The 26,110-nt window shown below is 35.9% G+C and overlaps 1 protein-coding gene across 1 annotated transcript in view; it reads right to left on the reverse strand.

Moving 5' to 3' along the window:
• The window catches only part of LOC103774139 (protein sidekick-1-like), a gene marked incomplete at both ends in the record, with an annotated part of 264,514 nt that overhangs the window by 202,997 nt on the left and 35,407 nt on the right, over positions 1-26,110 (reverse strand). Inside the window, one exon of the mRNA XM_008941529.1 lies at positions 3,513-3,672. Coding sequence (XP_008939777.1) covers positions 3,513-3,672 — 160 coding nt within the window. The remainder of the gene's footprint in view (positions 1-3,512; positions 3,673-26,110) is intronic.

Genomic DNA, 26,110 nt, shown 5'->3' on the forward strand with positions numbered 1-26,110 from the left:
CCATTCTTACTCTGTTGCCTGAAGAAAATAAAAATCTTTTTAAAGTTTACAGTGAAAATCCTATCTATCCTGAAAATTCTGAGACAGCCCAAGCCTGCTGAGCAGCTGGCTTCTCAGTGGACCTACTATTTAACAATGTGCAGGTATGCAAAGCAAAATGAGAATAATTAAATAATAAAAGCTTAAAAAACAAAAACAAAAACGCTAGAATGTATAAAACATATTTATATTATGTGAGACTAACTTGAAAATTACAAACTTGGCAAGAGATAAATACTCATGAAAGTTCTAATTCTGTGTTTACTGTTTTAAACAGTTTTTATGCACCTGATATGTCTGATCATTTTTTTTAAATTATACTTTTCTATCGACCTGACAGTCCAAATACTGCTTTTTCTGCTATGCTTTTACCATTCTACTTATTTTCTGATATGTAAGAGGGGTTTCAAAACAATATTTTCTTCCATGGAATGAACATAAATCAAAGGTTAATACAATTCTTTTACAGTGACAAGACATGATTTTGCTTTATTTTTGTCTACACTCTGACTTTCAAGATAGAAGACCTTCCCATTGCATAGATGCCAGGAGGCTACTTAAGTTTTCTGGGGATCTGTGCAAGTACTTTAAAAGTCAGACCAGACAGTTTCTCTGTTTTGAATGGTACAGTCGGCCAGGAACTGGCTGTTCAAAAAGGTTCCATAAAAGATGTAAAGTGACAAGCATGACAGAAAGCTTCAAGGGAAGTCTTCCAGAGCATAACATGCTCCATCACCGGGACTGCAACAAGTTAAAGGATGAAGTGGTCATCAAACAGCTAAGGAGAAATGCTAGCTAAGGCTTAGGTTTCATTCCCAATTTCAAATTTACCCCCTCATTTCAATTTTAAATGCTCTAAGAGTTAAAAGTGAACCTATAGGCCACAGACTTTTAATAGCTAAAATTGTGAAGACAGAACTAAAACCAAACACATTTTATTAGATAAGATACTTTTAAGTAGTTTGGGAGGAAAGTGTACTGCTGCTTAAACATAACCTTAGTTTCTTAACTTAAAGTAAAATTAACATCTCAAGGCCACACAGCAAATATGGAAGACACACCTGGTTAAGAAATTAATTCAAAAGAAAGTAAACTTAAAAAAAAAAAGTCCCTGTCTGAACTTTAAAGATAAAACATAACAAAAATTACAACTGCAGTCAGCACTATTGATTTGTTTTCATTACGTGTATCTCAGATCACAAAGAATTTATAAGGTTGTTTCATAAATTCTTAATACAAAGTAGTGTATGCACAATCACTGTAAAAGCCAGGCTGTGCACATCATCAGCATGGTTACACAAAGAAAAGCTGTTCATTCAGGGTCACCAGTGTCAAAATGCAAAGACTCCAATTAGTTCTTTACTCACTTGGTGTGTTATTATAAGCTTTGAATATTTTCAGCCTGTTAAAATAGAGACATTACTTTAACTGAGACACACTAAGTAATACCAATTACCAAAAATCTTTGATTGATGATTCAAATTGCAGCAGAAGTCACTTACATAGGAAAGATTCATGAATTTCAACACCGTATTTACCCAAGAGAACTGCAGAGCAAACTATTATGGGGTCAAAGTTTAAATTTTGCTACTGGAATTTTTATTTCTAAGCATATCTTTCCCTTCCTTTCATTCATCCTAACGCACCTGTGCCACATAATCCTTTTTGGAAGCTTAAAGCTTTGCATTTCTATAGAAACAAAATCCTGGGAAATATAAAATACAGCCTGGGAAAAGTGTTCCAATACACTGCTTGTAACTTATACTGCAATACACAGTAAAATTATAATTTTGAATTTGGATGTATACTTATTTAAGAAATACATTGCATTCTGATCTTAGTTTCAAAATGCACATGTTCTTTTTCAGGTTTCTGCCAGTATCAGTAAGTCTCTCAGCAACTACAACATCTACAAAGCTTGAGTTGTAACCTTTGCTTTTTGTTGATTCCATGTTGATGTGTTTTGTCCTCCCAGGCCATTTCTTTGTCTTACATTCTCAGCATCTTACATGGTTAAGAGCTGTTGTCAGCTCCTTCTACCATGAAACTACAACAGACTCTGCTGTTATTGATCAAAACAGGTCACGTTGACACAAAGTGATGCTATAACCTTCTGTGATTAATTGTGCTACTAGAATTTATTTTTATTTTCTAGAAAGTATTCACAAATCTCTTCTACATGTGTATGTCTCATTTTGAGCTATCAGATACCTGAAGGCAACAATTAATAGATGCAATTACTCAGGACTAAGTGGTCTCATCAAAATCAAAAGTCTTTAAATTCAAGGAAAGTTCACATAGAACATTCATATGTTTCATTGGAAACATAGTGGCTAAATACTTTGTGCTAAATGGCCAAAAAAGATTTTAAAATGTTGTTTAAGGGACTTTTTTTCTCTACTGCTCTGTAAATGTAAAGAATATTGAAAACAGAACTAATTTTCTGTTACAATTTTGATAATCTTTGAGAATGGACTACCATTGTGATAGAAGCTACATTTATGTCATGATCTGCATTTTTAGACTAATCTATACTGCAATTTCTGTCTATAATGATGGAGCACAACTTTTCCCCACTTCAAGCAACATAATCACCCAAGTGTAGCATTTTGTGTGGTTTGCTAAAGATCCAGGCGTTACACAGGGGCTCTGTCTGTCACATATCTATCTAACTTCTGAATTCACTAGATAATTTCAACAAAATTTGAAAGTAACAAATAAGTTTCATAAATATTAAATTTCTATAAGATTATAGAAATTGCCAGTTGGATAAGGGAGATCCAGTTAATGCTCCCATTAAAGAAAAGCAGACAAAACTTGGCTGGTTTATGCTTTGATATTTGGCCAGCCATCTGCTGCCTATCAGCAAAATGTAGCTCTGATTAGGGACAGTATGGTTTTATTCTGGCTTGATGGGATGTCTTGTGGAATGGGGAGGGAGCCAGTGAGGTCCTGGGAGCAAAGTGCATAATCATAGAAGAACAGTTTGTTAAAGATTAATTTTCACATTAATTTTCAGAAGTGAATCCAGAAGCTTCATGTGCAATTTAAGACAGATCTTATTCTTCTAGACCTTATGGAAAAGAGCAGCCCACTGAGCTTAGCTTTCTTCAAGGGTGAGTAGAACATCATACCTAACATTTAGCTAAGGAATATGACAGTTATTTGTTACAAATGCATGTAAGGTTAAATCTCTAGGAAAATGCATTTTTGACACTTTAAAAAAAAAAAGAAATCTATGTTATGACCCTTGTTTTGAAGTGTGTAATAGCATTTTTAACAAACAAGATTCTCTCACAGAGATCTACTTTGTTTACAAAATAGTCTTCTTTTATGGCAAAACCCACTGTCAATATATCAGTATCTACATAGCTGGTTTGAAAATCTGGGGATTTTGGGGGAGTGGTGGTGTTTGTTTTGGGATTTTTTTGCAATTACACTTAAGAGAAAGCTATTATATAGTTTTTATTTACTTGTATTCACTGGAGTAGGTGGTTATTTCACTGTCATTGTGTAACCACTTAAATTCCAAGGGCCAGCTGCCTTCGGCAAGGCACGTAAGGACGAGTCGATTTCCCTCCAAGTGTATCTGGGGCAAGCCTGGTTCAGTCTTGAAGTATGGTGCAACATCATCTGAAATACAAAGAGAAGATGATTTTATAAGCTATTGAAGTGACCACAGTGTAAGCTACTCATACTTGGCTCATTTCTTCTCAAAGTGGTCATCACAAAACAAGAGGCAACATGATTCAGTAGTTAAGACTTATGCTGCTACTTTCATAACTGGTTTATCTTTAGAGGCAGAATTCACAAGATCTTGATAACCTTAGTCCTTGGTACTTATTTAGAAGTGCCCACTCAGCCAAGCTGCTGTCCATGTTTACTGTATGAGATTTTCATCACTGTCTGCTGTGGCAGGCAGTGAACAGCCCCATTGGGTTTTTTTCCCCCCCTCTTCTCTGTGAAGATTAAATCCACTCAAAGCTTTTTTTTTTATTATTTCTTGAATAGAAACCAGAAGAGTAATCTTGGATAGAAATGATTATCACAGCAGGAGAAGTCTCAGGGTAAATGAAGAATTTTGATAGAGGAAAAAAAAAAAAGAGTTTAGAAAAAAAAAAAACACACAACTGACAAAATCACAAGAGTAATGTGTTTTTCAACATTATTGCCAACCAAAAAGTGTTACATTTTATTTCATGAAACCACTAATATTTCAAATTAAGGTACTTCAGTAATGTTCAAGTGTCATATGTGGTCTCAAACTCTTTTTCCCATGGATCACAAATGCTTAAAATACTCTAAGCAAAGGTCTCAACTCATGCATTGTCAAAGCTTTGCTCAATGCAGATTGATTACAAGTCTACAGCTGCTGGAGACCCACCCCTCCTCACCTCTGAAAGATTAAGGTTTTCACACTTCAAATTTCTACTTCTAACTATGTAGGAACTACAGACTTAACCTCAGAAGTTTAGAAATACCTTCCATAATCAAAAGTAACATGTTTAGGTGTATATATATATAAAATATATGTTACATTCAAAGTCAGAGATTTAATACAAAATATGGTATAATATTTAATAGGTAGACACTACAGCACTCTGCTTTTTAGGAGTGTACTCTGTGTCTTTTATATATAAAATACTGAAAAAGAGATTGATGCTAATGTTGTCCCAGTGCACCTAAACGTTCAGTTACATTGCTAATCTTTCTTTCAAAACTTACTTCAGATTAAGCTCAGGTATTTTCATTTGTGCTATTTAAAGAGTTTAAGCCACCTTTTACAGGTTATGGGGAAGTGACCTCATGTATTACTCAAGGTTGTGTGAAATTGTTGAATCCAGAGGTCACGTGCTATAATCTTTAACAGCTGATAGACAGCAACCAAACTCATCAGGGAAGGAGCTCAAGGCAAGGGGTGCCAGTGGCTTTCAAGGTGCTCTAGGGTCCCACTCCAGTTTGGGATGGCAGTGGGTGCACAGCTTGGCCTGGTGATGTCCAACTCTCTAATCTTTTATCTTTCTTTTTCCCTCTTATCAGGGAATTTTTGTTACTTCACAGACCACATGGCAACACAGACTCTTTATCAGCCTAATTGTCCAGAGCCAGGGCAGCAGCTGCACTTCAGCTGAGTGTGGTCGAGGAGTCACAGGTTGACTGCTGCCAAACTATTTGTTACGATTGGCTATAAAGCTGAACATCAGCTGCATACACATTTGATGATTTGTATTGAGAAATTGCCTCCCTAGTTTTTAGAATTTAACTTGGGAAAGATACAGTTATTTCTGCAGAAAAATAAAACAAACAAAGCAATTAAAAAAAAAAAACCACACCACACCACATCATCTTCAAGCAATAGTTTAAAACTATTACACACGTTCTACCCTTGCAAGACTAAAGGTGTCAGGCTTCCCCTGGAGATGAAGAGGCCAGTGGCAGGGAGTCGTGATGGAGAAGGGGTCATAAGAGAGTCCAGTTGGTGAATTGAAAGGATTCGTACCAAGTCCCCTAAAAATGATATTTACCTGCAAATATAGAGAGGCTCATGAAATGAGCTGATTAAACTGTTCCTTCCTGATGACAGCCGAGTCGTTCGGGGAGAGTCCAATGAAACTGGTATCTGCACTATAAAGGTCTAGGAGAGTAATTTGTTGATCCTGTGTTTCAATGATTTAAAGACTCAAGCAGTATAACCTCCTTCATTATTTCACTCTGAATTATTCACTTATTCCTTCTAACTTACGTCTTTCCAAGAAAAAATGGTTTATCTGAAAGACAAAGACTGCTGCCCACAGATCTGTCGTTCAGCCTTACATTTCTGCCTCAAATATTCCAAACCCAGTGATGCTGCAACCCACTCAGAGCTATCTCCCATTTAAAGTAGCACAATCAAGCTGGTATTACATGAAAATGATTCTCAAAACACAATCCAATTCTGGTAGAAGCTAAAATTTAATAGACCTATGGGAATATTTTTACAAAGAATATAGCATGGTTTATAAATTACCCCAGCTCTCTAGAAGATTTACTTAAACCCTTGAAGTAATTTTATCTTCTAATCTTTTATTCCCGACTTTCTCATCAATCACATACCATCAGTTTATCAAATTCAATTATGTAATCAGAGCTCACTAAATAGTCACTGAAAGGAGAAATGAAAATAAAATACCAAGCTAGGATCCCATGAAGAGAGGTAGCAGTAAAGCTTTGATGACTTTGGCACTTCTGTGGCACAGTGCTGCTCGTACCTCAGCCCCAAGATCAAACCAGTGCTGCACCCTAAGCTTCACATCTTTCAACTGTAATGGAAAGCTGAATTTTAAACGAGACCTACAGGGACAAGTTTGGTTGTTACAGAGCACCCCAGGAAAACTGGCAGGAAAAATGAAAGCCGTCTCAGAAAGAAAATTGTAGAAAAGGAATAACTGGCTAAAGAATGGAAGATACAAGGGGGTCATTTAATAGGTATGAGATACTTGCACTTCGTTAATTAAATACAGGAAGGGCTCACCATAAGGCTAACCTTGGCCAATCAAAGGTTTAGAAGCCACTAGAGAGGCTCAGGTTTTATTATCTCGAAGGATGGAGCAAAAAGTTCATAAAAAGCCTGAGTCCTAGAAAGAGGAATAATAAAATACTGGAATTAATATTCTTACCTAAAATAGTTTTCTGCCTACAGAAAAAGAAAAAAAAGCAGCAAGCATCCACACTATACACTGTTACTTTCTTCTAAATGTTAAATGTGTTAACACCTCCAGCCTCCCTGGCTCTTCAGCTTTGCTGATTCAAAAATAAATTTAATAATAGTTTTAAAATTATCTGAGTTGCAAGGAGGAGTTAAAGGGCAAGGTGCCAATCTGTTGCCACATACATACAGGTTATATAAATTTTCATTGCATCTGCATACCAAACTCACTAACATCCTGACTGGTGTCATTAAAAGGATAGTACAGGTATATTTTTATGTAAATCTCAAGAAAAAAAACAGGATTGCATATGCCAAAATGATCTGGAAATTTGCTCCAAAACAGGTCTGCCTTGCTTTTGTGCATCATTAAACTGTGAGAGTTTCATTCCTTCCTGCCAGGTTAGCTCATCTATTTTCTTTCTTTGGTACATGCAAAGCTCAGATGGATTTTATCTCAAAATATAGTTTCAGGACCCAATTCAACAATGCCTATACACTTTTGTTGGATTAATGCTGACATTTAAATAGAAAAAAAAAAAAAAAATGGTGCTGCATGCAGTTGTGATCTACTTTGGGCTTCTCCCCAGCCCTAGCAGACGATGCATCACAGAAAAGCTGAGAGCTCACTCATGCTCTATTCTCCCTGAAAATTGTGTTCAGGCAACAAACTCACAAACACAATCTGTAAGAGGAGAAAACAGTCTGACTGTACAGCTTTGAACTGAGTGGAATGAAAACAAAAATTGCAAGAGCTGCTACCTGTTACTTAACCAAGGGAACCTGAACTCGTGAGCACAGCGTGAGCAAGCATGACTTCAGAAGCTCAGGGACCTCAAACATACCCGCTAATAAACACACCAATAAAGTTTGGCTAATGATTCTTTAGCCATCTAATAGCTCACATTTGTAAAATGCATGAAGTCAAGACAGATTAAATAGATCTTTCAGTTACTAGAGGGTGCTACAAGATCTTGAAAGCAGTCTTGCAGTCCTGCTTCTCAGGAATTCATGTATTTTAATTAAAGATGCAATTTGATCTTCAACACCTCTATCCTACTGAGAAAAGGAAAGTTATCACACTCCAGAGAAGTACCACATCATCACAACACACCACAAATACCCTGTTAATATCTCCGCATTTTTTTCTCCAGAAATGTTGGATACCAACAGTTACAGGTAAAATCACATGCTGACTTCTTAAGAAAATCAGTCACTGTAGTCCTGAACTCAAAGCACTCAGAGGAAGGATAATGTAGAAAGAGAACAGGTCAGAGATCCCAGCTGTCATTGCTATTTGTCTGTTATGCACCTCTACTTTTAAATCATTGTTAGATGAGCCAATATTGAGTATTAAAAGTAGATTAACCTGTTCATAAATCGGGGAGTCACAGCAAATACAGCTCAATCACTAACAAATGTCATTAGAGTAGCTGTCCTTCCATCATTTGATTCACCTAACAAATATGATACTGAAAACAAATTTTTGACTGAGATACATTTTTCAATAAACCCAAACAAAAATTCAACTGGTTTATTAAAAGACACACCTATATTGATTTTAGCTTATTAGTCCCTAGTCAGAGCACCATGCACATCAACTTTTCTTCCTATGCATTTCAAAATCTACAATCAACTGACACAGAAAAATAAACAGACTGTCTCAGAGGAATGTTCCAGGAAAATGTGACTAGATAAATAAATTACATACAGAGGCTGAACAATCAGCCCAGAAGAGAAACAATATAGAAACACTTTTGCTCTCACTGTTTGCAAGGAAAAGGGATGTGAGCCATCTTCAGGTAGGTTAATGATAACTGCCATAAAGAGTATTCTGAAAGATCCGTCTAGGGGATTGGATACATAATACTAAAGTACAGTTAAACTAAACAGGAAACTAGAACCAAGAAACCTAAACTAAAGACAGGAAGAATCTTTTCAGTAATCCAAAGAAAGTAGGTACAACTATGGAGAGCAGAATCCTGTCAAGAACAGAGTACAGTTCAGCTGGGACTTTCACAGGCTGATGCTCCAGAGCACACGGAGTTGAGTATGAGCTGCTCTGTACTGATTGACAGCTGATAACTGAAACCTTCTGGGGAATCAGGACCATTTTCTTCATATTCCCAACTTGAACACAAAAAAAAAATATTTTTCTCTTTTTCTTTTTTTTCAAATGGACCTTTTAATCTTATTATCTTAGTTTCTGACACACAAGCATACACAAGCTAGCTCTGGATGCAAGTTGTATTCTCTTGTGGAAATGAACTTCGATAGCTTATGTGGCATAAGAATTTAAAATTATTACATAGTAAATCTTAGGAAATGTACCAGGAAGCCAGGTTGAACTCAGATGTATTTGAATCAATCTTCTTTTGAACTCAAACCTTCCAAAATGCATTGGTGAGATGCTGTGGAAGTTGGTATATGATCTATTCATAAACTGTCAACAATGTCAAACATACATTAGAGCATTCAGTCACTTTAACTGTATTGATTTGCAGGAAGGCTATTCTGCCCAAAATATTGGATATTTGAGATTCAAATTTTCTTGGTTGGAAGTGTGACATAAATCATCAAGTACAACAATTAAATTTAAATTGCATTTTACTACCTCATTCTAAGCCTGGATTTGAAAGGACTTATGCATCATAGTGAATATTTCATTAAAATATCAGGTTATTTTTCAAATATACTGCCATAGTTAAGAATTTTCACACAATGGTATAAAGCATTCCTTTAAAGTGGATTTCCTGAACTTCTATTAAAGACAATATCTGAGTTTATACTGGAATAATACTGAAGCAATTGTATTTAAATCAGTCTTTCTCAATTTCATAAGTCAAATAAATGAGCTCACACTACCCATTTTTGCCCTCCTATAGATAAGGATAATCTGCTTCTTGGATACCTCTACTATCATCTCTAAATGCAAATACAGTATCAGTTGAGGGTGACAGATAGTGCTTTTAAAGCTTTAATTGGGGGATGGAATTAAATTGTTTTAGAACTCTGCAAATTCTGTGAGAAAGCCTACATATTTCTAGAATAAGTGACATTTATTTCTTTTAAATGCACAGTCAGTGGGAGACAAGATTTCAATGGGTAACATTTTTAGCCTCAAATAGGTCAAACAACTAATTGGCAAGTCAGTTATTGGGTAATTGCCAATCATATATTTGATTTGGATGGAAGAAATATTGAATGTAAGATTGCATACCTGTTGCACAGTATCCCAAGAGGAAAACTAAACATTCTGTAATGTATAGTTATGACTAGCTTTCAACAACTGAAGAGAATAGGAGTCCCATGTGGCATGAACGAGCGCTTCACACTGACAGTTAAGTAGATATAATTAAAAATTCCTTTTTTTTTTTTTTTAATTGAAGCATCAGTTTTCCATCTCAGCAATATCTAAGTGGTACTGCAGATTCCATTTTGCTTTTAAACTCCTCCTTTCTTGATGTAACCAGATCAAATGTTTTCCCCAAGTCTTGACTAATTCATAGTATTCTCTAAAAGAACAAACATCACAATTCATTCCCTTAGAAACTTCTACAATCCTAAGACACACACCACAAAATGACTTGCTACAGAAAAGTATGTTCTATTATTTCCAACCTTTCTACCTTGTTTTAAGGCACAAACATTTCCAGTTGTATAACTTAGCCTTTTTCACTTTTTCAATACAAACAGCTTTAAAACCACAAAAATATTTGCATGCTAGGCTGAGACAGCAGAAAAAAGCTACAGCTGCTTTTTTGTATGATAAAAAAGAAAATCTTACTATTATCAGTTGTTTAGAAGTCCTTAAACATAAACCACTCTTTGCAGTCATAAAATCTATTCCCTAACACTGTCATCTATTTAAAAGCCACTACAGGAACGCTTCTTGAAGACAAGATTTCTCAGGTTTTGTTAGAAACATTCAAAACAGAACTGAAAGAGGAAGGGCCCACAGAAGGACAAAAAAATTTTTACTGGACCTAGATTCTGACAGAAAAAGATAGCAGTCAGTAATGTTGTTTAAATATCTACATAAAACTCTCTTCGTTATCCTCAAATACACTGAAAAAGATTTTCCCACATACAACCATAGGATTCTTTTCTTAAAATTGATTTCTTTAGAAGACCAGCCAACAGGGGGGGGGGGGGGGAAGCCAATATCATTTTAACTGAGCCTCAAAAAGCTCCTGATGTAATACCCTGAAGTCCCACTAATGTTTTGTTCTCCTGTTTAATTCCTACACCTCATGTTTTTGTTTTACTTTCTGACCTCCTGTAATACTTCAGCTGAGTCAGGCTAAAAGGAAAAAAATATTGGTTTGTTCTATATCAGAAAGCAATCACAATTCATAGTTTCATAAATTCAATGAATATCTGCTGTAAAAGTAAAAAACAAGAATCCACAGCTGAAGTTTTTACATTTAGTGTAGTTGACCCTAAATAAAGGCTGCAGAATTATTTTTGGAGATAGTCGTGAGGATATCTTAAGAGAAAGTCACAACAAAACCTCTGAAGAAACCTGCAGCCTCTCTGGGCTGAATTTGATATCAAAGCATAACCTTCATGATTTTTATATTCTCTTAATATCTAGTGATGTTTACAGAGACCTGTGGAGTTCCCAAGGAAATAAGTTGTTACTGTTTAAATCTCAGCACACAGCAGGTAGAAGGCACAACTTCCTTACAGAAATAGAAACAAAGTAAGGAAGATTTCCTTCATTATTTTAACTGCAAGGAAGCTACTGTTGCCACTACATAATCTACAACCTCCAACTGTAGGGCCAGTCTGATCACACTGATATCTATCCATCTATATATATATCCACTAAACATTCCAAACGACACCAGGGTGAGGGCAGGATGAAGCCTTACAGAACATTTAATAGAACAGAACAGATAAAGTTCATTCCAAGTTCATCCCTGGTATAAGAGCCGTTATCAGTTGGTTATTTTGTAGAAGATAAATTAAATCAAAAAGGTAAACAGCTGACAAGTGTCTGGAAGTACCAGAACAGAAACGTGAGTGCAGCAGGAGGCAACAATGGCACAGCAAAGGTACCACCAGACTTGAAAGCCACGTAAGGCCATCTATTTATTATTTCAAGGACAGAATTATTTCTAAACAGCAAAGCAGCTATGAATATCCACAGAATTATAAACACACATCTCTTTTGATGATGGGGACTGAGGGGGAAATGATTCATGCACAAACCTTTGTTAAATACCAACTCCCACTCCTTACTGTTATTGTTATTTTGTTTACATGTAACTTGTAATTCTCTTTTCAGCCCTTTAAACTTGAAAAATGTAAACAGATTTGTAACGTGGATAAAGTCTGCCTCAACAATCTCATTTCAAAGGAACTCAACTACAATGTTCCCATCATCTTAAGCAAACTCTGGAACAGGCACCTGGTTACTGCTGGAGGCAGAAACAGAAGCCCAAAGCGACGCTTGCAGAGCTCTCAAAGCACCCCACTGTGTAATCAGTGTGGACAACGGGATAACACTCTACCTGCAAGCAGGGAGATACACCTTCGTGTGTTTTCCTGCAGAAGAGCAGGCATTAATTACAGGCCAGATCAAAGGCTGTTAGAAAACCCGACATAAACTGGCTACCTGAATTTTCCCTAATTTTGTCACTTATTTCTGTGTCTTTTACACCAAACCCTTTCAGAACTCTCCAAGTGGAATTCTTTTCCCACCTCAAGGATAATACATTTATTTAGAAACTATAAAATTATTTTCAGCAATACTGACAAACCACCATTTCTTCTAGCCAGAATTGGAAGAAACATATCACTGTACTCAAAAACATAACTTGGTTTGACAAATGTGAAGGCAAAAAAACAAGTTAGTTTATCAGTCAGGATATTTTTATTTAATTTTCTTTGGGTTATAAATAAGCAGCAAGTTAATACTGTTTTCAACTTTTGACAGTTCTAATGTTAATTACATGTACTCGATTTTATAAATCAATACTTCTTACATAAAGTGTTATTTAACTTGCCAAGTGTAGCAATAGATCAATGCGTTTACTGTTCTTGCTAACATTGATGGATGACATACATCAAAAGGATATGTAAAGGAAAAATAAGAGATTTATTTTTAAGTCAGACAGGGTTAAACCCCAGTTAGGCAGAGAGGGAACTTAAATGGTGTTTTGAAAATAACATCATAATTTTATCAAGGTTTGAGAGGTTTTCTTCTTGCCTTTTTTTTTTTTGGGCGTTTGCATGGGATTTTTTTGTGTGGGTGTTTGGGTTTGTTTTCTGGTTTGCTTTGAATAGCAAAGCTTGAAATTATCATAAGCAGATTACTCTGCATACAGAACTATCATATTAACTCTATGAATCCTATGGGATATAGGAGCAATGAATTGTGCCTCCCAGACTAAGTATATTTTTACTGAAGCATCATGTTCCTATGTTCAGCACCCAGTACCTCTATCTAAGCATTCTACTAAGTGATCCAAGAAAAAAAAAAGCATAGTTCATAATTAGTTTACTATTTCCAAACATGCTACAGTTAATGTGCTTAAAAAAATTGTAAATCAAGTTCAAAGATTGCATTCACTACACTATGAACAGCAATAAAAGAAACACTCAGTTACAAATCATTCTAAGAGCTAGTACCAATGCACCTCAGCATCTTGAAGGGTTATACAGCTCAGTGTTATTAATATTCATTATTTACTTGTGCCATTTGTAAAGAAAACATTAAGTATGTCAAAATTAGGAAATTCCAAAGAACTGAAAAATATTACTCTGTATTTAACAGCAAATCAATAAAATCTTTGTTAAAACCTATTATAAAGAGCATATATACATAAAATGTGTAATTATATACAGAAATAGAAAATATTGTTTTCCTTCTAGTATGGATAGATTTCTCAGGACAAAAGTAATAATTACACAATATATTATGTCCAAATCACAGAACAGACAAGAAAGTCCTTTTACATTAAAAAAAAAATAATCATCAGAAGGAGCTTTTAAAACTTACAAAAGATTAAGGAATATAAACTTGAAGAAGTGTTATCCTTTGCAAGTAATTAATGTAATAATTATACTTTAGTGTAGTTTATCTGACTAGAAAATAAAAAGACACCTCTCTGTGTTGCATCACCACCATTAAATTAAGCCCAAGTAGACTCTGCTTCATTAGTTCTATTACCCTGGACAATCGTCTTGGGAAGTAACAAGAAGCAACATCTACTGGTTACATTAGCATGTTTATGAAATAAGTAACAAAAAGGAGTAAGAGGAAAAGGGTGGTGAGTCTAAGCCAAAGAAAAAATACTATTTATAAACTTTCCCTCAAATTTGGCTGGAAAAAAGATTAAGTTGCTATTGCATCAAAATTTTTAAAGGAAAAAAATAAATTAGCTAAGGCATGTCTTGGAAGATAGTGTAATACCTTTAATGAGACTGCCAATTAACACCAGAAAAGTCAGAAGACTGTCTTCACAGTTTGAGTGTTTTCTCTCAGTAAGAGAAAAGAATTCCCTTCACAACAATCATTCTTCTAAACTGTTAAATGGAGTATGGGTATAACAGAGAAAGGGGATCAACTGCTTTAGGGAAAGCTTGGTTTGGTTAAGTTTGGCAGAATTCTATGTGAGCCCCTCCAGTCACCCCAAAGAGATGTGAAAAATATTACCCAAGTGAAATGTGGGAATTTTGCCCGTGCAACCCCTCTGTCCAACTTTAAACTGCAATCAGAAGACGATGAGTGATGGGCTGAGAGATGTAACACAGAACATTTCCTTGCAGAAACACAAGACAAAGCTTAGTTCCATCTCACTGCTACATAATGTACAAGCTGTCAAAGAAAACAACGGCCACACTCCTACATGTTACACTTATTATTCTGTCTCATAATCCTGCTCTTATGCAATCCAGCTCAGAAGCACCTGATCATTTCTGCTGGAGCCTAATCAAATAAATACAGATAGTCTTGCTAAATCCTGCTTAGCAGTGTTAAACAAATGAAGAGCAAACCTCTCCTCTTCGCTTTGAACCTAGACAAGCCAACAGTAATGAAGATGTATATTCAAAAGGAATATGGAATAAGTCTGAACCTCGATTCACAAGAACTCCTGCGTCCTGTAAGAGGTAAGCCCTGGGCGGGTTTACAAGTTCTATAAAATTGCTCACTGGGGGAAACAATCTGCTGACTAAAGTCTCCGTAGGATTTCACAAGTCCCTCTAGTCATGTTTCTGCTGTATACATCCACATACATCATCAAGCTGACAATTTAGAAAGTGGACCAGATGGATGTATAACCCCAAACAGTATTGTTTGTTAAATCTAAAAGCTATTAATCAAAATAATTTCCTTTATTAAACTCCGCCACAGAAAGGGACAAATCCAGGATGTATCACACATTAACTGGGAGTGCATCACAGGACAATACAGACTGAGGTTATTTTCACCAGGCTCCACCAGTGGAAAAAATGTTGATAGCAGAAATGTTCTCCTTAAAAAAAGCCGATTATTGCAAGACAAAGAAAGCAGGAAAGGGCATCCTAAATGCTTTCCTTGAGCAGATAAGGCACGTTATTCTTTTTTCCCCCAGAGGAAATAATTACATTCTCTGAAAGGACTGGCAACTGCAAGTTATTTTTAAACAAAGAGCAGTTCTTTGTCTAACCTGAGCATTAACTTGGTTTAGGAAAGCAATGGGTGACACTAGATCAACAAAGTTAGCTTCACCTTTCACCAGACACTTAATGCCAACCCAGCTGGAAAACAGCCTGGGCTATTTGAGATTCACAAATAACTCTCCCCTCCCTCTCTTGACTCTCCAATTCCTCGTATTTTGAAAAAAAATGTCAGCGTAAACTTTGTTTTTCCAACCAAAAGCTTTACAACATCATTATTTATCTGAAGAACATATGGAAATGTTCCAATTCTAACAACAGAACAAACTTGTACAAATTACAGTAATAGGATCCTCTAGAAATACCTGGAAAATGGTTTCTTAGACATCAGAAAGATATTTACAACAGAAAGAGAAGCGTGTAGCTATTTCCTTAACAGACAAATCTACAGAATTTGAGAGACTCTTTTGGAGGTGGTCAGTGGACCAGAACACAGTTGTAATCCTTTAGTGATGCTCTAATACATTACTGCAAACAAACCTTTGCTCTGCTAACTCCGATTGTGAGGCAGAGCCACATCCTCCGGCACAGCGAAGCTGCAGTGACCTCAGTGAGTGGCATTCCAGGGCAGCCTCCTGGGCACTGCCACTCTTCTACCCCCCAACAGGGTGTGAGAGAAAAAGAAGGAAAAAACCCATGTAACGGACCTGTTCTTATTCTGAGGGGAATCAGCACCTGAATCGCAAAAAATAAGAGAACGGTTTGGCCCAAGTACCATTTAACTTTCAGTGGAATAGTCCAAAACCCCTACAGTTATTATTTTAAGGGTTTATCACATAAATACCTTTATTCATACTGTTTTCATAATCAGAGCTTTCATTGATGTGGTTTACAAAAATGTCTTTTCCTAGCATAGATTTTTAAGAGGCTTGTTTACCGAGGAGATCTGAAATAGATGCTCAACCAGAAACCCTGTCTGACTTAAAAGTAAACAGACTGAAATGCTAGCACATTATTACTGGCTCATTAAGAAGCAAATTAGTTGTTTTTCTCTTTGTTTAGCAATACTCAACAGGTACTTCTTTTGACACCGTTTTAATGTGAAAACACATTAAATGAACATGTTCTGTGGTTACAGGAAACGTTTATTGGACAAAGGCCAACCCAGCAGCCTCACAACAAGAATTATCATTTCTAATTGAAAGTAACATACATTATATTACTTAAGACACTTCTCTACACATGCTTCTTGGCAATCCCTTGTATATGACAAAAGCTTATGGTTTCTACTTCATATTTACAATGTACCTCCAATATAATTTATTATAAAAATAAAAATAATAAAACAGGTATACGTTACAAAAGCATGACCAGAGTTGACCTTCTCTGCATATGCAACCAAATCATGAAAATTGTGCATGCAAAGTTCAACCACCACCTCTTCTATTTCTCTTCATTATGTACAGAAAACAAGTCCTATTAATAAACAGTCAGCCTAAATTAGCATTAGCATACTATTTATTTAGTTTAGACTTTTGGCCTTTAGTTTATATCAGCTTAGAAGTAAACGGAAAAAGTGCAATAATGACAAATAAAACAATGAAGCAGTAAAAATAACATGATGATGGATTAAAATATATTGTTTTAGTTGGGAGTCAATAGGGCAAGTGCTTTATAAAAATTATGTTTTCCTTTGACAAAATCAGTACAATACTTGCTGGTACAAGCAATAAAAAAACCCTCCCGTAAAACACTTCCGACTTCGCTTTCCATTTTAATGGCTGCAGGCAAAATTCAGAATACATTTGTCAAGTTGATATTATCAACACAACAGGGGCATGCCTGACTTGTTCTACATTTGTTCTAAAAGTTCACTTTTAGAGGCCATCAGCCAAGAAAGGAGAACACAGAAAACCAAAATCATTCATATGAGGTAGACACAGAACTATATCTTCAGATGTTTAAGAGAAGTTACAGTAAATATTAGTACATATATTGCTGCCTCTGCAAGGCATCAATCACATTCAGTTTAACATTAAAGACCAACCAATCTGAAAATTAAAGGTGATTCGCACTCTCTTTGCTCACTTTAATGAGACATCCTAGTCTGATCTGTGACAACTACTGCCAACATCTTTAACTTTTTTCCTGACATCTGAAATTGATTTCAGAGACAGATACTTGAGAAGACAAGAATACTACAGAAAAGGACATAAGAAAAGCATTGTAAAAGACAAAAGCAAATCTCTAGTTCTAGGCTGATTCTTCCACTCCCTCCTCCCCCCCCCTCTGGTACATAAAATCATCTGCATCATTAAGCAATTGAAAGAAAATTCCACTAAAGATTCCTAAATGTATCTGAACCTTATTCTCATGCTTTTGAAGTGAATACAAGTCAACTATATGAAAAACAATTATTTGCTGTTACATATTGTTTTATCTTTGTTCCCTTTGATAATACCTGGAAAAGGTTTTTTCACATACTTAGTGCAAGTCTATTCTTCCATGAAAATACATGCCCTTATACAAGTACTATTTTCTATTTTGACTTCTCGTATCTCTTCTTTTCTAGACTAGAATTTAGAGAGAACAAATAATTACAGAGATCAAAAAAAACCAGTCGCTTAAACTGTGTAATTCTATAACTTGCCCACAGATTGGAATGAATGCAAGCTTAGTTGACTTAACTGATAAAAACAATATTCACAAAACTATTTAAATGTCACAAAAAGCACAACTCCTTATTAAACATACACTGGCTGAAAATGCAATGAGCTCTATGTATTGAGGCTCTACATAAAGGACTGCTACAGGAGACTCCTGCTGTAACAGGAATTACCCTATCGCTTAGTGGATTTGAAGGATGATATAGAATGGGTTTGGGCTGCTTATTTTTAATGAGGGCACAATGATATTAGGGCAAGAAGCTTCACTTTGGCACCAATACAGTGCCTATAAGAGAGGGATTTCAACAGCTGTCCTGTACAGATGGTTGCTTTTACTTAGAAAGCTTTGAACTGAAGAAAGATTAAATCTATGGATGAGGGACCTTTACCTTGTTGCTTTGCTTGCATAGCTGGCAGAAGAAAAATAACTAAGACAGATTATAACAAATGTCTTGTTTATATTAGGCACACATTATTTCTTAAATGTACAAAACACAATGTTTATTTGATTTTCACAGCATGCAGTTTCCATTGAGCATCCTGGTATTATTTTGAAAAAAAATAAGAAATTTCAGCTTTCCTGAATTCCCGTCAGAACATCCATTAATTAAAAAAAAAAATAAATGGAAAAAGCCAAACAAATACAAATTACACAGAGGAAAAGTATCTGAGTCAAAGTTAGAAGTAACCAGTATAAAAGTAGAATGCCAAACATTGCATGACTAATGGCATATGATTTTGTTGCAAGGTAACTAATCTTCTTTCTAATTGCAATTGAAGTGTCTTGAAAGAGTCATTCCTGAGGAAAACACTGGGTTTCTTTAAAACAAAGCATAATGTTGAAGGATTTGATTTGCTGTGTTGACATAACCTTAGCAAGCAGCAATAAATACTATAAAGTGAAACTGTATTTGTAAAAAGTTCACAGAAGTCAGATACTACTGTGCAACTCTGAAGCTTAATTTTTCAAAGCCAGTCTCCACACGAATTCTTAAAGATCTTGGTGAAGTCCTTGGTTTACTACAACTATTTACTGCAAATCGTTACCTGATAACAGCTGTTCACATGTCACAAGAACACCTGCATCAGTTACCGAGGAGTTTTTGAGCCTTAAAATTGACTATCAATATACTAGATAAAGAAACTACAAAATCCATAGCAGCTATCGCACAATTTCCAGCCTTCCACTTCTAATGAGTGCTTCTAGAGCACACCAAGGTTCAAAGGAAGTACTAATTAATTCTATTCTGGCAGCTATATACTATTTGAAAGCCAAAACTGAGACAATCTGTGGACTTTTAATGTGAAAGTTTATTTTAAACTGTACAAGAGGATTTGAGAACTTGAAATTCTCCCAGACTTAAACCTGGAACCGATCTTTTTATTTTATCAAGCACGTTTATAAGAGAAACACCCTTTTATAGAGAAGTGATACAATGAACCACTATTAAAGCACAAACCACAAAATTCTGGAATTCAAGGAAGTTGAGCTATTTGTGTAGTCTTTGCAATGGCAAACTTTGCTGGAAACTCAAAACCATATAATCCTCATCATCTCACAGTAAACAAATATAAAATGTACCAAACAAGCAGAAAGTGAGAGAAGAGCAAAAGCTCTGAAACATTTTTTAAGTCTCAGTGGGTCAAGATATTGGCACAACTGATCTTTAACTCTAAAACAAGAAAGGCACACCATCAATTTCCTTTAATGTATGATTACATTTCACATGAGTTGATTCTAGATCAATTGTTTTCATGGTAACTCTTGCACGTACTAGCTCCCTCCTTTTATAAAGCACACTTGGAGGACTTAAGCTTGTGACATCAACCTATTGACAAACAATTTTTAAAATTGTGACAAGTTACAGTGACATCTTTATGTATCCTGGAGGACACAAAACTCAATGAACCACATTTTTCCTCCCCTTTGTCCCTCAGTGGAATGTAACTCTCAAAATGGTCTGATTGTGAATCTCGTGGCTAAAGTCCCCATACTGATATAATTTGAAAACCTGAATCAAGAAACCATTCTATCTTTTCTCCTAATTATTCAGTGAAAGAATACTACCTCAGTGGTTCCACGTTTTCCTTCTGATTAACTCAAGCATGTTTTTTAAAGCCACTTTGCCTTCAGACACCAACTATCATCAATATAGCTACAGGATGTAACAAAAACCTGCCCCTGCTTCCTATGCTGAGCATTGACCACCTGAGAACAGATGTCCACTTTGCACTTCAGTGCTTACAGAAGACTTTTGAAAGTGAACCGAGAGACACAGAAGGTGCCACACATCTTAAAGGCCTCAACAAAAATACCCGCAGTGACTATGCAAATAAAAGGAGCAACCTCCTCTTCCATTGTGAAGGTGTCATCAGGGATATAAAGTATTTATATCACACACTTCTATTAAACAGAGTTGGATTATTAATGAAAATAAGCTTTATGAGTTCAAAATAAATCTTTCTGTACACATTATTTTAAACCATCGTGCTTCATCTGAAATCAATGCAGTTTTTCATTTTTAATGGCATTAGTGGTTCTCCCATATATTTCTCTATGCAGAAAGATTTGAGCTATTCATTTTTGTTCACGTTTTAAAAAAAAAAATCAGCCTCAAGCACAGATCAGCATAAAGTATTTCAGCTCAAAATCCAAGCAATTAAGAAAGTTTTCTGCAGCCAAATATGCCCTATAAAAAGTAAACATACATAGGCCAAATAAATTGGAGTAGCTACACCACCACAAAGATGTAGGTTTCTGTAATAAGATATACATTTAATGCTTTCATTCTTCTTAACACTTGCTCTCTGTTCATTATCAAAAACTGAAAATAGTTTTTTCTCTCTGAATATTAGATATTCCAGTCACTAAATCATAAATTTTATAAAAAAACAATAATTTCTTTCATGGGAACCTTTGTTAATCTAAACAAGCTATTTAAGGGAAAATGTAATGATTGTATCAGCTCATCTTTCTATTGATACAATGATTGCAAGTTACACGCATACATATCTATCTACCAATGGACACATTATTAATCCATTTATTATCAAGGGTTGAAATTACACATGAATTCATAAAGAAATAAACCAGTATGGATCAACAGGGCCCACAGTCCATCATACTGCCACTGCATGAAAGAAAACAGTAGTAAAACAAAAGATGTGTAAGGGACACCCATGCTTTGGGGAACACATGGCTGAGCTGTAGGGAAGTCAGCTCCATCAATTTAAGCTGCAAAGAAAGAAGATCAGCAGAGACACTGTGCACGTTTAACACAAGGAAGGTACAGTAAGGGGAGGGACTGTGAGATGTGCTGAGTGAAATCAGGTTAGCTCAAGATCAGTGGAGAGATGGGAAGCAGAACGAGACTGATCAGAAGAAGATTGTGTCCCAAAGGAGGCACTCATGTCTGAGATGAAAAAACATCAAGACGTGAAACTGGAATTCTTAAAGGAACACTGGCTTAAATGCTGAAAATACTCAAAAATACTGACAAGTGTCAATAGTAGATTTGCACAAAAATTTTTACTCCTTGTCTTTAATTCTTGTAGAATACACAATATACAACATAATTTCTCTTTGCTTTAACCTGGCACCCAGAACTTGGAATTTCCAAAATCCAAATCAGGCCTACTAATTTAACTACATTCTGTACATAGTACCTCTAGTTTAAAAAAGGAAGCTGAAAAATAGTGTATCTTTAAAATCTGAGAAAAATAATCATGCATGAAACAGAAAATACAGCTTTACAAAACTAAGTTACTTCTAACTTTGGTATTTATTTCTTCCAACTTCACAGACTGTCAGATGACATATACAGACACCCATTAACAACTACATTAATTATGGCAACAACTAAAGGCAGACTAGTGGGGAGGGCACTATTTGGTTTCTTCCACCCTTTTTAAACTTAATTTCCCCTTTCCCCATGTCTGCCATAGCCACTGAAAGCCACTATGACCATTCCCTTCTCTGTGGCATACACCTTCAAATCTACCCCTGAAGACAGAATTTCCCAAATGACTATAAATTATTTCCAAATTAGAGCCACAAACCGCACGGACACAAAAAGTTCATTTCTTTCACCCTGTTTGAAAAGCAAACTTTCCTTCCTCTTATCTCTCCTTGCCACCCAAATAATAGGTGACAGTCACCTGGTTTATGTTAGGCTATCATTCCCACATCTCTCTTACTGATTCATTCTCAGCTTTCACAGCACAGGCACATATTGTCAGGAAAAGTTATGCTGGCTTCATTTCCCATGTGGAATCCAACAGCTGGGGTTCATTCATTAAAGCAGAAGGTCCTGATATAAATTAAAGAGACCAAAACAACACAGTGACAAACACATCTTCCCGTACCTTAAGTACAAAACTTAAAGGTATTGTAAAGCAAGTACACTGTTCTGTCAGCCAGGCAATTAATAACATCCAGTTATCTATGGGCATGCTTGTGTCTATGAAATCCCCCGTTTTCAAATTCCAGTAACCCCAAAGGCTTTCCCTTCATTCTTGACTCCCCAGGTGCCATTAGTCCAGGTCCACACATAACACCAGGTCCCCTCACACAACCCTGCATCTTTGCTCTTCTTCAGATGTACAGTGTGATCTGTCCCCACCCTCAGCCCATCCCAGGAACACGAGCAGGCTTCAGAAATGATGAGATGCAGCAGGAGGCTTCTACTTGCTGTTGGGCCAGCTACCACCAATACCCTGTCTTGAAAGCAGTGAGGTCAACCACAAAAGACAACTGCTGACACTGCATTTAATGGAAGCAGTAATTCAAGTCCTCTCCACTACCCACCTACCAATTTTCAGGGACAGAAAATTAAAATTGAAGCTTCCACCTTAGACAAGGGATTACAAAATTATTTTCCTGTATCAAAAACCACCAACACATAGTTTAACACAAGATTTCAGAACTTTAACCATTACAAAAACAGTGAGAAAATCTAACACAGGATTATTTTGTTTCAGAAGCTGAAACTGCCTAGAATAAGGAAGCTTATTAAAAGGGCCAGAAAGGTCAAACTGCAGGACAGAGAAAGTTAGTAAGAACAAGTCCTTCAAAACATCAAAGTTCAAATGGTAGAAAAACAGAACACAAAGCCTTGGGTGGTAAACGTAAAATCAAATAGTGAGGGTACCTCACCCTCCCCCATATCCCCCCACCACCCAAAAAACTTTCAAGAAAATAAGCAAAAAAACATAGACAGCTTCTCCCATGAATCTGGAAATTATATGTATTACAGAGCAGACTATGTAACCACTAGTTAATGCTTCTTTTAGAATGCATAGGGACCTTAGCACAAATAATTACGACCACTGACTAAATCTTTGATGCTAAATAGCACACTGCAAGGCTAATCAAACATTTTAAGAGAGTCACTTATAAAGGGATATTTTTTAACTGGTGAGCCACATGTAGGTTTATAAACCCTTGTGTCTGTGAACAGCAATAAACTCTCCCATTCTAGGTTTACTATGACGTTTCAAGAGTTTGCTAAACCTGAAAACTGTAGGAGCTCTTCTCACCTGCCATGACATTGCAGAATTTCAATGAAAGATAACTGTCTGGCTTGTGCGAGAGGCAGAGCGAGTAGCACTCGATCTGGTGAAAACTGAGAATCAGCAAAACAGCTTTTTGTATTAATTGGCAATGGTTTTATTGTTAAATGGCACAAAAACTCTTAAAAGATAATTTGAAGATTGTCTGATAAGACCAGAAGCCAGGGAACAGATAGTACCACTTCAGTTTTTCACCCTGACTTTCAACTGAAAAGACACGTCTGTATTTCAGCATAAAGAAATTCTACTGTAGCCCTGTAGTTACTATTATTTCTGCTGTAATAATTAATATATCCATATGAAAAACTTCAGCATTGCATTAACAGTAACCAGGGACAAATCTAAGTTGCGCAATATTCCTCAATTTTCAACTCCTTCCTTTAATTTTTAATCTTTTCCATGGACTTGATGCTGAAGTTTATTCTAGAAAAAGCTATAAGTATCTCATATAATTTTTTTTGTGTATGCTGCTGCCTTTTGTTTCAAGAACCAGAATCTGGATATTAAAATTCAATGTACTTATAGTTTATTTAGGTGGAATAATTTGAAGTGGGAGATATCATTAGGAAGACAGCTGTTAGATGAGTCATAACGTTTACCTTACCTGAGCAAAAACTAACGTTGTTGTATTGCCAAATAGATTCAATAACCAGGATGGAAAACCATGAAAAAGTGGCACATCAATACAGAAACAAACAGAACTGTCCTTTAAATATGAAACAAAAGGAAAGTGCAATATATTTCAGAGGCATATTGATCTTAGGAACACTGACAGCAAAGCATCCTAGCGCCTTTATTTAAAGGAAAGCTTCAATGAAATTGCAGGTCTATTTTCAAAAAATTAGAAAAAGAAGCTATAAGACCATGCATGATGAATTGGAACAACTTCTGATGGATGTAGCATATACTTCTGGACCACAAGATTTAATATAAGAACCGTAAAACAGTAACTGGGGTAGAAGTCAGACTCACAAACACCAGATACAACAGTTCAGATTTATCACCAGCCTCCACCCTCATAAAACATCTCCTTTGTCAAGTTTTAGAAATGACTACCATTAGCAGAGCCTTGGCCTTGGAATTGTATTGGTAATCAGACGTGATGCTGTGAGTGACAGCCAAAGCTGACTGCCTAGAAAGGAAGCACACAGAGAATGGCATGTCCACACCAAGTGGTTTTCTACTTCTAGTGAGCGTTGAAAATGGTTTGCTTAAGGGTAAATCTAAATAACTGGCAAAAAAAGGTGATGGTGTAATAAAGATCTGGACCTGTACATTGTATTTTCTGCTTTCTGGCTCTTGCTGGGTGCACTTTGTACCTTTAGGAAAATGAGTAATTAATGCTTTGCTTTGGAGATGCTGTTTTTGAGTCATTTTCAACATGTTGCTTATCACAGAGCTAAAAGTGAACAGCTTGCAAACACCCAATGCAATTGGGCATGTGGTAGTAAAATGGCTGAAAAAAAAAAAACATCCAAAACATGGCTAGAAAAAATGGATACAGAAGTTTCAATTAAAAGTGAGAAGAGTGAAGAGCAATATCAGTCAAGGTATGCAATGAAAGGAATCTGAAAGTGTAAGAGTTTCACCCCTCAACACGACGCACATAATAAGGAAAGATTTAGAATTAATGAAATAGTTCTTTCTGCACTATAGGCACCAAATGTTTTGAAATAGAACTATTTTATGAAAATACTAGATTTAAAGCTCATCCTCACTGTCCAAGCTACCAAGGGGGTTAAGAAATGCTTTAAAATGCCTGGGGGCTTCCTAGGCCAATTTAATGCAGTTTTGTAGCACAATCTTTTCAAGGAAGGTATGCTGCCACTCCAATTAAGCAACTTACTTTTCCTACTTTATTATTTATGATTTTAATATAAGGCTTAGACTTGCACTATATCATTGCAATCCATATCCTTGTACCATTCTGCCCTATGAAGAAAAACTGTTGAAGTGTTTAGCAACTTACCACTTTGAATTATATTACAAATTTGCCTGGAAGTAGGTTTTTATACTTTGATCTAAAACTATTATCCAAGTCTTGTACAATGTAATTAAATAAATTAAACCAGCCCTTGGGGACCTTTTGCTCTAAAATGAAATTTCAGATCCAAAGAGTGCCTGTAACCTTTACTGTAACCATGTCTAAAACGCTACTTGTAATTTCACAACTAATCAGATCTTGACAGAAAGGAGACACTTGTTGATGGAAATCCTCCTTCCTGATATCCCCAAGGATAAATTTATCACATCATGATTGAAACAAATCGTATTCTATCAGAGCCCATATTTTAAAAAGGGTATTATGAGTTTTGAAGCAAGGCTTCTGGAATACTGCTGCTCAGCTTTAACACATGGGTATCACTCAGCCCCTGCCACTGGACTGGTCAGCTCACTGAAAAAAAATATTTCATGACATATAACATTCTGCTTTCAACTCAGACAACCTCAAAAGCAAGCTCACTGACTAGCCACAATAAGTTAGTAGCAAATGAAGTACAGTTGAAGCACTAGTGTTAAAGGCCAGCTTTAAACATGA

Source organism: Merops nubicus, unplaced genomic scaffold (assembly GCF_000691845.1).
Source record: "Merops nubicus isolate BGI_N331 unplaced genomic scaffold, ASM69184v1 scaffold12270, whole genome shotgun sequence".
Taxonomy (NCBI): domain Eukaryota; kingdom Metazoa; phylum Chordata; class Aves; order Coraciiformes; family Meropidae; genus Merops; species Merops nubicus.